The sequence below is a fragment of the Trypanosoma theileri genome (genome assembly GCF_002087225.1).
Source record: "Trypanosoma theileri isolate Edinburgh chromosome Unknown TM35_Tth_62_V1, whole genome shotgun sequence".
NCBI classification, from domain to species: domain Eukaryota; phylum Euglenozoa; class Kinetoplastea; order Trypanosomatida; family Trypanosomatidae; genus Trypanosoma; species Trypanosoma theileri.
In genome coordinates, this window is record NW_021639904.1 from 26607 (window position 1) to 39198 (window position 12592).

Genomic DNA, 12592 nt, shown 5'->3' on the forward strand with positions numbered 1-12592 from the left:
ACCTGAGGCTCCAAAAGAAGTTGTTCCTGAGAAAAAAGTAACAGTTCCTCCACCTGCTAAGGAACAGGAAGTTCCTGAAGAGCCAGAATCGGGGAACAGAAGCAACAATGCAACAGGTGGCATTGAAACAACACAACAGCAACAACAAGAAAAACAAGAAAAAGGACTTCAAAGAGAAGATCAGGAAATTGTAGAGAATCTACCCCATAATGATAAACAATCTGGTGTGCAAGCAGATCATAATCGTGGGGACACAGATAATGGCAGTGAACCAGCAGGAAGTGAAGGCCCAGGGAGTACGTCATCCACAGCAGGTAATGTAGACTCAGAGAGACCACAACAAAACACCCAAAAAGGACAGTCAACTACGTCATCAACTGAAGACACAACCTCATCTGGAGAAGGTGGTTCCAACACCACCAACCCACAAACTCAGCCGGAAAGTGCAAATGAAGGTGGTGACAGTAATACCAGTAATCAGACTACTGCAGCTACAGGTACGACTGGAACAGAAGGTTCACAAGAAAATGTCAATGCTGATTCAACGTCCACTACTACCACCACGACAACAACACTTCCTCCTGAACTCACAAACAACAAGAAGAGTGATGCAGACAGCAGCAGCAGTATCAGCAGTTCTGTGTGGGTGCGTGTGCCACTACTGATTGTGGTTACACTGGCCTGTATTCTTCTGTGCTGATTGTGTAATGGTGGTGCTGGTGTGACTCAGGTCATCCTTTGTTTTTTTCTTTTCTTTTTTGCATACATCCCTACAGTCTAACTAATCTTCCACCTGTTGGGATTATCTTTTCTTTTTTGTTTCTTAATGTTAATGTGTGTTTTTGCTCTCTATGCTTTTCCTATGATTATTATTATTGCTACTCCATTGTGTGTGTGTGTTCTTGGAGACTCTGTGTGTGTGTGTGTGTACTTGGGCTTGCACTGTGATAATTATGATGATGAACTGCTTTTTGTAGTGAGAAAATGAAATAATAATAACAGATGAATTTATATTTATAATTGCGTGTATACACATATAGACTTAAACCCATAGTTGGTATATATTTCTATGTGTTTACTGGGTATGTTGGGCTAATGGTTAATATCTGTTTTGTTTGTTTGCTTGCTTGTGGTTTGTTGTGTGCTTTGTCCTGCATTGTTATGATGGTCTACTTTGAAGAGAGAAAAAAAACAGTAATTGTTAGACATAATTTCACTATTGCTTATAAGCACCAGCATACCCAGCTTTCTGTGTAAATTGTATGTTTACTGGGCATTCGTTGTACTTTTTAATTTCTTTTTCTTTACTTCTTTTTTTTCGGTTTTTTTTTAGTGGTGCCTCTTTATTAAATGTCTTATTGTTTATACTGGTAGTGTTGTATTGTGTGACTGTTGTTTTTGTTGTGTTCTGTTTTACCACCATTTGTTTTTGTTTCTTTTGTGTGGTATCTTTTTTTTTTACTTTTTCTCTCTGTTCTCTTTTTTCTTTAACAAAGTGACGTAAAACAACCAAGAATTACTCTTTCCATGATGATGCGTCCCGTTGTGTGTTTGCTGGTTTTTCTGCTGAGTGTTGCCTCTGTATATGCGGAAGGTAACAGTCAGCCTGGTGCGGCAGATGGACTTGGTGGTACTGTTACTGTTACTTCTAAAACTCCTTGTCGTACTGAAGGTGACGCACGAATCTTTACTGCTCTCTATAGTGCAGAAGAAAACTGTCCTTTGGAAAACTCTCTTATCCCACGTGGTTCTGCTGCGAAAGGAGGTCAGGGTGGAGTCCAAGGACAAGTTCAGACGGATCGAACTGGGGTTCGTGAAGATGGTGCTGTTTCTTCAGATACCCAACACCGAGAAGTTCCAGCTAGAGACAGCATATCTTCATCATCAAGTGGTGCAGGACAACCGAGTACACAAGATGGTCCCACGAAACCAGAGACGACAGCACCAACTACGGAAGCACAATCACCTGAACTTGTTGATTCCAAACAAAACGAAACACAAAGTGAATCTGAAACAGCCCCAGATAACAGTACTGTTAAACCTGGTGATGATTCGCAGAATCCTTCACAAGCGACAGAGAATACTGCAGCAACGAATACAACTGCCACAACAGGCTCAGAAGAAACCAATACCACTACTTTGTCAAGCACCGAGAACACTACCACAGAAGCACCAACTACCACTCCATCTCCTTCACCTGTACCCAACGCAGAGATCAGCACCATTGCTTCCACTGTGAAGAACAAGGCTAATGTTGACAGCAGTATCAGTTCTGTATGGGTGCGTGTGCCACTAGTGATTGTGGTGGTATTGGTCTCCGTTACCGTGTATTGAACGGTGGATCTCATCTGAGGACAAATAATAATAATGGTTAAACCAACATAATCATATTTTGCGTACATCCCCCATGGGGTGAATAAATTAATAATCTGTTTACCAGCTTTCTCTTTTAATTATGAATATCTTTTCTTTTACTTTTATGTGTGTGGTTCTTTTTCTAATAATTCCATTACTTGCTTTTCCCGTTGTGTGTGTTTGCAGAAAACTGGGCTGTTCTGCTCACTGACGGTATACATCTCTTGCTAGTACACACAGATGTGTTTGTGGAGTAATTTAATACATAAACTAGAGCCATGGGGTATTGTGTGTGTGTTTGGCTCTCTCTCTTATTTGGGTAATGTGGTCTTCTTTTCTTTTCTATTAAGGGATACATATTATCATACAAGCGGAATATTCCTTTTTGTTGCTTTACTGTGCATTTGCTGTTTCTCTCTCTCTATTCCACTGTGAGTATTTGTTGTACTTCTGTATGTTTCTTTGTTTCTCTTTCTTGTGTTCCTCCTTCTTCCTTGTATTAGTCTACTAAAATAGTCAACAACGATGACAAAGGCTGTGTTGGGGAGGTGTTACCTGCTTTATTTACTAACTCTTGCACTGTGTTGTGCTTGTGGGTTAGTATGGGCTGATAGTCCTAAAGCTTCTGATGCCCTTTTTTAAAACTTCCACTGTTGGTGTTCCTTCTCTTGTTCATCATGCTATTCCTGTGGGTGTGAGACGTCTTGAAGATGTTGGGAACGGGAGCGATGAGGAAGATGATGATGTTGAGGATCTTGAAGATCTTGATGGTGATTACGACGATGAGGATGAGGATGAAGAGGATGAAGGAGTCCTGAGAAATCCCGCACTGCCGCTAGTGCTGAACCAAATGTAAAGAGTGATGTAGACAGCAGCAGTATCAGCAGTTCTGTGTGGGTGCGTGTACCACTACTGATTGTGGTTACACTGGCCTGTATTTTTGTGTGCTGATTGTGGTGGTGTGACTGAGGTCATCCTTTGTTTTCTTTTTTGCATACATCCCTACAGTCTAACTAATCTCTCACCTGTTGGGATTATCTTTTTCTTTTTTGATTATTAATGTTAATGTATTTTGTTTTATTATCTTTATATATGTTACTCTATTTTCTGTGTTTTGGGCTACTTTATGCTTTACCCAGTATAATGGGATGGTCTGTTTTTTGGAATGAGAAAATGAAATAATAATAACATGTATATATATACATACGTAATAGGGTATACAACTATTTATATTCACACTTGGTGTATTTCTTTCCTTTAGTTGGGTAATTTGGCCTTGTTATTAATTTGGTTTCTTTTACTATTGGTTTTTCGTGTGCCCCTTGTGCTTTGTGCTGCACTGTTTGGTTTCTCTGGTTTGTGTAAAGGAAAAGTCGTAAAATATATATATATATATATATATATTTATTTGTAATTGTATATATGCTGACAGACGAAGACACTGTTATTTATTTGTTTGCTTTCTTCGTAAGGTTTTCGTATTTTTGATTCATTATTTTTTTCTTTTTGTTTTTCTGGGAAATATGGGATTATCTTGTTTCATTCTGGATACTCTGGGCTTGATCTTTAATTGAACTATGAGTGATGTTGGAGTATTGTTTCTTCGGTGTTACTAATTATATTTTCGTTTCCTCCTCATGTTGTTTTGTGTGACTGGTTATTGTGTGTTGTGCTCTCCTTTGTTTATCTCTGTGTGTATGTTTCTAATGTATTGAGTGTTTGTATTAATTTTCTTTATCTCTTCTTCTTTCTTCTGCATTCAAGTGGCCTATAACAACAAACTAAATCTTGCTGTCGTGCTGATGTCTCGTGTGTTTTGTTTTCTCGCTTTGCTGTTGAGTGCTGTCTCTTTGTGCGTGACAGCTGACACGGGTTCTGAGTCTGTTCCTCTTCCTGATGATGGTCGTTGTCCTGATGGTTACACTCGTTCTGGTGATGGTAAAAATTGTTCGCGTACTTCTCCTCCTGCTATTCCACCACCACCACCACCTCCTCCTCATCTTCCTCAACTACCTGGTGGTAAACCTTGTGTTTCAGACGACTCTATTCCTCAGTGCTCCATTAGCGGTTGTGAAGATGAAGCTGCTCGTCAAAATTGTGGGACGTCTACTGGGTCGGAAACTTGCAATACTAACGAACCTAAGAAGGAAGACAGTTGCCGTGATGGATCTGTTGATACACATTGTACACACTCACTACAGGAACCGGCTCGAAGTATAAGTAAGCCTCAAGAAAATGGCCAGGTACCTGGTAACCCAGGTCCAATTGGTGCTCCTGGTGAACCAGGGGAAGGTGTAACGGGTGCTGCTGGACCTGGAGGTGTTGTTTCTTCTTCTTCTCTTGCTCCTGGTCCCACTCCTACACCTCCTGCTGCTCCTCAACCTCCTGAGAGGAGTGTTGTTGAGTCTTCAGTTGATGGCCAAACTGGAAGCAACGGCAACAATACAACACGTGAGAGTGAAAATGGAGATAACAATGGAATTACGGCAACACAACCTTCTGCTGACTCTTCTAACACTTCGCCCAGAGTGAGTGGTGATGGTTCTGATAATACAACTGCTGAGAGCGGCACTACACCTGTAGGGAGTGAGTCAACAAATAACCAAGAAGGTGTGGGAAATGCAGATCCCACCACCACCACCACAACAACAACACTTCCTCCTGAACTCACAAACAACAAGAAGGGTGATGCCGACAGCAGCAGCAGTATCAGCAGTTCTGTGTGGGTGCGTGTACCACTACTGATTGTGGTTGTGTTGTTCTCCGTTGCCGTGTACTGAAGGGTGGGACTCATCTGACGGTTAATAATAATAATAATGTTAAACTAACATAATCATAATTGCGTATATCCCCTATGGGTGAATAAACTAATAATATGTTTAACAGCTTTCTCTTTTAATTGGAATTCCTTTTCTTTTACTTTTGTGTGTGTGTTCTTTTTCTAATAATTTCATTACTTGCTTTTTCCGTTGTGTGTTTGCAGAAAACTGGGCTGTTCTGTTCACTGACGGTATACATCTCTTGCTAGTACACACAGATATGTGCAGTAATTTTATACATAAACTAGAGCCATGGGGTATTGTGTGTGTGTTCTTGGAGACTCTCTCTGTGTGTGCCTGGGCTTGCACTGTGATAATGATGATGAAATGCTTTTTGCAGTGGGAAAAGAGAAATAATAATAGCAGATGAATTTATATTTATAATTGCGTATACACATATATAGATTTACACCCATAGTTGGTATATTTCTATGTTTACTGGGTAAATTGGGCTAATTGTTAATATCTTTTAGTTTGCTTTAGTTTGCGTGGGTCATTCTGTGCTTTTGCCATGCACGGTTGTTGGTAATCTGTTTTATAAGAGCAAAGGAACAAATAGTAGTTAATACAATTTGTATTCGTAATTACTTGAACAAACCAGCATACTCAGTGGTCTGTGAGTTATTTTTGTGCAGTTTGTGTTGTTAATTTGTGTTTTTTTTATTTTTTTTCTTGGGCGCTGTGTGCTTTTTCCTGCATTGTTGTGTGTTGGAGTGTTTTGTGGGGAGAAAAAATGATAAAGAATACATAAGTATATATATATATATAATTGTGCTTGGTCCTACTCGAAGTGGCATTTTGATTTTATTGATGTGCCTGCTTCGGATGGTCGTTCTCTTTATTTTTATTTTTCTTTTGGGGCGGTTCATTGGGATTATCTGTTTGTTATTGGGTATTGTATGCGTTGTTCCTTTAATTTGGGCACTATCTGAGTTATGGTTGAATCTTTTTTTAATGTGTGTGCTTCTGCTATAATTATTGAGTGTTGTTTGATTTGGTGTGTATTCTTATTTTCTTGTTTCCATTGATTTACTTTGTTTCTGGTTTTCTATCTTTTTTATTTCTCTGTAAGCGATTGAAGTAAGACTACTACAAGAAGTATTGTAATGGTAATGATGCGCTACGTGCTGTGTATCCTCGCTCTCCTGCTCTCATGTGCGTGTGTGCACGTCCTCGCTGAAGAAGTGCCTGCCGCCGATCTTTCCGACCAACTCCCTGATACGGAGAGTGAGACAAAGATTCTCCTTCAAGGAGCTCCTCAGTGCAATGATGGTACTGGAGGATCTGGTGACAGTGAATCTTGTGCAGAGACTGCTGCTCCTGGTGTTGGTGCTAAAGGGCGTCACACCCACGGTCACCATAATCAGTCTGAAGGTAATCAACCGGGTAGTCCTGGAGGTAGTGTCCTATCTTCTCAGGCGAGTGAACTGGGTAGTGAAGTTGGAGTCATTACTCCTCAACACGGGAGGGAGAATGGGGAACGTGCTGCAGAGGATTCTGCAGGGGGAGAAGTGGATTCTGCAGGAAAGGGTCAAAGAAATCAACAGCGGCAAGAGAGCAGTCAAGATCCAAAACAAAGTGAAGAAGCAAAGCCTGGGGTGACAGACAACTCAAATAAAGAAGCTTCACCACAGCAACCTCAACAAACTGACGGCGCACCCAGTAATAATAGCGCAGTCAACACCAGTGCAGCCAGTGGAGAAGGTACAGGTGCACAATCATCTCTTCCTTCTTCACCTTCGCAAACTGATGGAACTGCGGAAGGTGGTAATTCTGCAGAGACATCAACGAATAACTCAGCGAGTACGAACCCTGAAACTGACAGCACATCCACTAATGAGGAATCAACTACTACCACCACCACAACAACAACAACACTTCCTCCTGAGTCTGCAAACAACAAGAAGGGTGATGCAGACAGCAGCAGCAGTATCAGCAGTTCTGTGTGGGTACGTGTATCACTACTGATTGTGGTTACACTGGCCTGTATTCTTGTGTGCTGATTGTAATGGGTGGTGGTGTGGTGGTGTGACTCAGGTCATCCTTTGTTTTCTTTTTTGCATACATCCACACTACAGTCTAACTAATCTTCCACCTGTTGGGATTTACTTCTTCTTTTTTTTGTTTCTTAATGTTAACGTGTTTTGTGTGTGTTTTTGCTTTCTCTGTGTTTATCCTATAATTATTATTATTCCTGCTTCATTGTGTGTTGTTGGAGACTCTCTCTCTGTGTGTGCTTGGGCTTGCACTGTAATGATGATAATGAACTGCTTTTTGAAATTTGGGAAAATGAAATAATGATAACAGATGAATTTATATTTATAATTGCTTGTATACACACAGATAGACTTACACCCATAGTTGGTGTATATTTCTCTGTGTTCACTGGGTAAATTGGGCTAATGTTTAATATCTGTTTATTTGCTTGATGATTTTGCTGGGTGGCTCAGGCTTTTTTGAGATATTTGTGAGTGTGGGCGTTTTTGTTTTTGTTTTACTCTCACTGAGGTTATTGCGCTGTATTGCATTCTTTAACTGGTAGGTATTTCTTTTGTGATGTGAGTTTCCATAGTGGGAATCGATTTGTGTGTCCTAACATGTTTGATACTTCATTTATTTTCTTTCTTTACTTTTTGATTGTCTTTCTTTCTAGATCAGTGTTTTTACGCAAACCAAACTATTATCTCTCTCTCATGATGATGATGATGTTCCGTGTGATGTGTGTGTTGGCCGTTGTGCTGTGCTGTACCTGCGGGTATACCATGTCGGCTGCGGCTGCTGTTGATAATGACAGTCCCAGTGGCCGTGGTGTATCCCGTGGGGCTGTGGAGGTGTCGTGCGGGGCCGGCGGTGCGCTGCGTGTACGCCCCGCTGCTGAGAGCGAGTGGCTTACATGCGGTGCGGGCAGCCGTGTGTCTGCATGTGGGAAGTACGCAGACCTCTGCCGCCAGCGTACCGCAACAAGAGCAACAACAACAACAACCATTGCTACTACTAATGCTGGACAGCCAAAGGCAGTGATGGCTATTGTTGACATAAATGCCGAGTTCTATACTACGTTTTCAGCAAGGGAGTCAAAAAGTTCTAGAAGTACGTTGTTATACAACAATACTTCATATAATCCGGAGAATGAGGTTAAAAGTACTAAATGGAAGGCGCCAAAGGTTGCGAGTGCAAGTGAAGCACCGGGAGAGGCCCCACCTGCGGAAACTACTGTAGTTAGAACAGAGGAAATTACTCCAGTTGAGTCACCACGTGGTCAGGAAGGTTTGTCAGAGTCAGCTCACCAAAGTAATGCTATTTCTCATGCATCTGATGGTGCTGCTTCTGATGTTAATCTTCCTTTTGCTGAGACTAATTCTGGCCATTCTACTGCTGCTGTTTCTCCTGCACCTGCACCTACCGAGAGGACTGAGCCTGCGTCGGCAGGGGACAAACAAGCTGCAAACAGCGACAGGAGTACAACTAACGCGGAAGGTGAAGCCAACCAAACCACTCCAGCTACAAGTACAACAGAGAACAATAACTCTGCAAACACGGACTCCAACAATGCCAATTCACCTAATAATGAGGTATCGACCACCACCACAACAACAACAACAACACTTTCTCCTGCCACCGCAGTCTCAGAAGGGAATGTCGATGCTTCTGCAGCCACCACCACTAACACTAATACTACCACAGAAGCACCAACCACCACTCCATCTCCTGTTGCTGCACCTAACCCAGAGATCAGCACTATTGCCTCCGCATTACAGAACAAGGCTAATGTTGACAGCAGTGTCAGTCCTGTGTGGATGTGCACTGCAGCACCGCTGCTGATCGTGGCTGTGTTGTTCTCCGCTACTGTGTACTGAACGGTGGGAATTATCTGAGGACAAATAATAATAATGGTTATCCTATTGTCATAATTGCGTATATCCCCCATGGGTGAATAAACTAATAATCTGTTTATCAACTTTCTCTTTTAACTCGAATTTCTTTTTCTTTTTACTTTTATGTGTGCGTGTGTGTGTTCTTTTTCTAATAATTCCATTACTTGCTTTTTCCGTTGTGTGTGTAGAATACTGGGCTGTTCTGCTCACTGACGGTATACATCTCTTGCTGCTACACAGATGTGTGTGTGGAGTAATTTGATATACATAAACTAGAGCCATGGAGTATTGTGTGTGTTTTTGGAGACTCTCTGTGTGTGCCTGGGCTTGCACTGTGATAATGATGAACTGCTTTTTGAAATTTGGAAAAAGAAATAATAATAACAGATGAATTTATATTTATAATTGCATATATACACACATATAGACTTATACCCATAGTTGGTGTATATTTCTCTGTGTTTATTGGGTAAATTGGGCTAATTAATAATATTTTTTCTTAGCTTTAGTGTGCGTGGGTCATACTGTGCTTTTACCCTGCATGGTTTTTGGTATTCTGTTTTATGCAGAAAAAAGAAAAAAATTGTAGTTAATACAATTTGTATTCGTAATTGCTTGAACACACCAGCATACTCAGTGGTCTGTGAGTTATTTTTGTATGATTCTTTCTGCTCTTAATTTGTTTTTTTTTTTCGTTTTCTTTGCTTGGGCGCTGTGTACTTTCTCCTGCATTGTTGTGTGTTGGATTGTTTTGTGTGGAGAGAGAAAAAATGATAAAGAATACATAAGTATATTTGTAATTGTGCTTGGTCCTACAGGAAGAGGCAGTTTGATTTTATTGCTGTGCTGTCTGCTTCTGATGGTTGTATTCTTTAGTTTTTTTTGCGGGGTGTGGGGTGTGTGGTAATTGGGATTATCTGTTTGTTATTGGGTATTGTATGCGTTTTGTTCCTTTAATTTGGGTACTATCTAAGTCATGGTTGCACCTTTTTTGCATGTGTGTCTTCTTCTGCTGTAATTGTTGATTGTTGTTTGATTTGGTATGTGTTTTCATTTTCTTGTTTACATTGATTCACTTTGTTTCTGGTTTTTCTATCTGTTTTGTTTTTTTCTGTAAGCGATTGAAGTAAGACTACTACAAGAAGTATTGTAATGGTAATGATGCGCCACGTGCTGTGTATCCTCGCTCTCCTGCTCTCATGTGCGTGTGTGCACGTCCTCGCTGAAGAAGTGCCTGCCGCCGATCTTTCCGACCAAGTCCCTGATACGGAGAGTGAGACAAAGGTTCTCCTTCAGCGGCGTGATGGTGATAATTGCCGTGAAGGTTCTGGAGGTTCTGATGACGGTGATTCTTGTGCTGAGGCTGCTGCTCCTGCTCTTGGTCCTGGTGTTGGTGCTAAAGGGCCTAACACCATTGGTCATGATCAATCTGGAGGTGGTCTACAGCACGGTCCTGGCGGTAGTGCCCTATCTTCTCAGGCGAGTGGACTGGGTAGTCAAGTTGAGGTCACTACTACTAACCCTACTAAACACGAGAGGGAGAATGGGGAACGTGGTGCGGAGGGTGCTGCAGAGGGAGAAGTGAATTCTGCAGGAAACGGTCAAGGAATTCAACAGCAGCAAGAGAGCAGTCAAGATTCAATACGAAGTGAAGAAGCTACTCCTGGGGTGAAAGACAACTCAATTTCACCACCTTCACCACAGCCACCTCAACAAACTGATGATACATCCAATGACAGTAGCGCAGTCAACACCAGTGCAGCCAGTGGAGAAGGTACAGGTGCACAATCATCTCCTACTTCTGCATCTTCTCAAACTGATGGAACTGCAGATGGTGGTAATTCTGCAGAGACATCAACGAATAACTCAACGAGTACGAACCCTGAAACTGACAATACATCCACTAATGAGGAACCAACCACCACAACAACAACAACACTTCCTCCTGAACTCACAAACAACAAGAAGGGTGATGCAGACAGCAGCAGCAGTATCAGCAGTTCTGTGTGGGTGCGTGTGCCACTACTGTTTGTGGTTACACTGTCCTGTATTCTTGTGTGCTGATTGTGGTGGTGGTGGTGTGACTCAGGTCATCCTTTGTTTTCTCTTTTTTTATTTGCATACATCCCTACAGCCTAACTAATCTTCCACTTGTTGGGATAATAATCTTCTTTTTTTGTTTCTTAGTGTTAATGTGTTTTTGTGTGTGTTTTTGCTCTCTCTGTGTTTATCCTATAATTATTATTATTGCTACTCCATTGTGTGTGTGTGTGTTTTTGGAGACTCTCTCTGTGTGCCTGGGCTTTGCACTGTAATAATGATGATGAATTGCTTTTTGAAGTGGGAAAAGGAAATAATAATAACAGATGAGTTTATATTTATAATTGCGTATATATACACATATAGACTTACACCCATAGTTGGTGTATATTTCTGTGTTTACTTGGGTAAGTTGGGCTAATAATTAATATCTGTTTTTTTTTTTGCTTTGTGGTTTTGCTGGGGCATTGTGTGCTTTGCCCTGCAGTATTTTGTTGATCTTCTTTGTGCAGAGTAAGGTAAGGGAGTAACAGATACATCTATGATCATGATTGCGTATACCCTGCAAAGTGTATCCATAGAAACGTATTTGTGTGTTTTCTGGTTCAGGTCATGGTGCTCTGGGATTCTTTTCTTTCTCTTTATTGGGAGTTTCTTTTTAATACTGGGTAATGTTTGTTATTTTCCTTTAATTAGATTCCTTCTAGGTGATTTTTCTGGATTTGTCATTGATTATCTTTTCTTTACTTCTTCTGTGCTCTTTTGTATTGTTTAGAATTTCTCTCTCTTCTTATTTCTGTAGAAGAGTGAACTTAGAGAGTATTGTTAATTTTTATAACAATGATGGTGCACCGTGTGTTGTTTTTTCTTGCTTTGCTTTTGTGTGTTGAGTGTCTCTGTATGGCAGCTGCAGAGGCTCAACCTGGAAATGAGGATGTTTCCCCTTGCCAAGACGGTGATAGTGGTAGTGGTTGTGCTCGTACTTCTGCTGCATCTGGACACGCTGATAACAGTTGCGAAGATGGTGGTAGTTGTTGTGCTGCTGGTGGTGTTGAATGTACTCATGGTTCTACGTGTAATTCTAACTCCAGTATACGTAACGCTGCTCGTACGGAATGTGAGGAATCTTCTGGGGAGGAGGTTTGCCCTACCAATGGTGGTGACACTCAAGGGAATTGTCCTTCTGCTGAGTCTGGTTGTAAAAACAAACCACAAGAAGAGAATCATGCTAACTCAAATGAAATTCGTGGAATTAATGATAGCGGACGTCAAGGTACCTATGGTCAAAGTCATCATGTAACTGACAAGGGACCTAATACTGAAGGACGACAAGAGGATCGTGCTCACCCAACTGTTGCTGTTGTTACTCCTTCTGACAAAGAGACTGCGGAAACTCGGGAAACTCAAAGTGTAAACGGTTCACAAGATGCTGGTTCTTCTCCCGCTGCGGGTACTGGCGGTGCTCCTGCCGCTGACGGTCAAACTGAAAGCAATGTGGTCAGT

General features: G+C 41.3%; 6 protein-coding genes across 6 annotated transcripts; all 6 read left to right on the forward strand.

Annotated features, from left to right (window-relative positions):
* Positions 1-1527: 1527 nt before the first annotated feature.
* Positions 1528-2334, forward strand: TM35_000621080 (uncharacterized protein; the record flags this gene model as incomplete). The annotated part of the gene is made up of 1 exon (XM_029030994.1): positions 1528-2334. One exon carries the CDS (start codon positions 1528-1530, stop codon positions 2332-2334), a length of 807 nt encoding a protein of 268 aa, XP_028877700.1.
* Positions 2335-4157: 1823 nt separating this feature from the next.
* TM35_000621090 (uncharacterized protein) lies at positions 4158-5135 on the forward strand (the record flags this gene model as incomplete). Its single annotated transcript, XM_029030995.1, has 1 exon — positions 4158-5135. The coding sequence occupies one exon, from the start codon at positions 4158-4160 to the stop codon at positions 5133-5135; it is 978 nt and encodes a 325-aa protein (XP_028877701.1).
* Positions 5136-6280: 1145 nt separating this feature from the next.
* On the forward strand, positions 6281-7177 carry TM35_000621100 (uncharacterized protein; the record flags this gene model as incomplete). Its single annotated transcript, XM_029030996.1, has 1 exon — positions 6281-7177. The coding sequence occupies one exon, from the start codon at positions 6281-6283 to the stop codon at positions 7175-7177; it is 897 nt and encodes a 298-aa protein (XP_028877702.1).
* A 690-nt stretch (positions 7178-7867) lies between these two features.
* On the forward strand, positions 7868-9031 carry TM35_000621110 (uncharacterized protein; the record flags this gene model as incomplete). Its single annotated transcript, XM_029030997.1, has 1 exon — positions 7868-9031. One exon carries the CDS (start codon positions 7868-7870, stop codon positions 9029-9031), a length of 1164 nt encoding a protein of 387 aa, XP_028877703.1.
* Positions 9032-10201: 1170 nt separating this feature from the next.
* On the forward strand, positions 10202-11113 carry TM35_000621120 (uncharacterized protein; the record flags this gene model as incomplete). The annotated part of the gene is made up of 1 exon (XM_029030998.1): positions 10202-11113. One exon carries the CDS (start codon positions 10202-10204, stop codon positions 11111-11113), a length of 912 nt encoding a protein of 303 aa, XP_028877704.1.
* Positions 11114-11989: 876 nt separating this feature from the next.
* TM35_000621130 (uncharacterized protein) lies at positions 11990-12592 on the forward strand (the record flags this gene model as incomplete). The annotated part of the gene is made up of 1 exon (XM_029030999.1): positions 11990-12592. A coding segment is annotated over one exon (603 nt), but the record flags the coding sequence as incomplete, so codon positions are not given.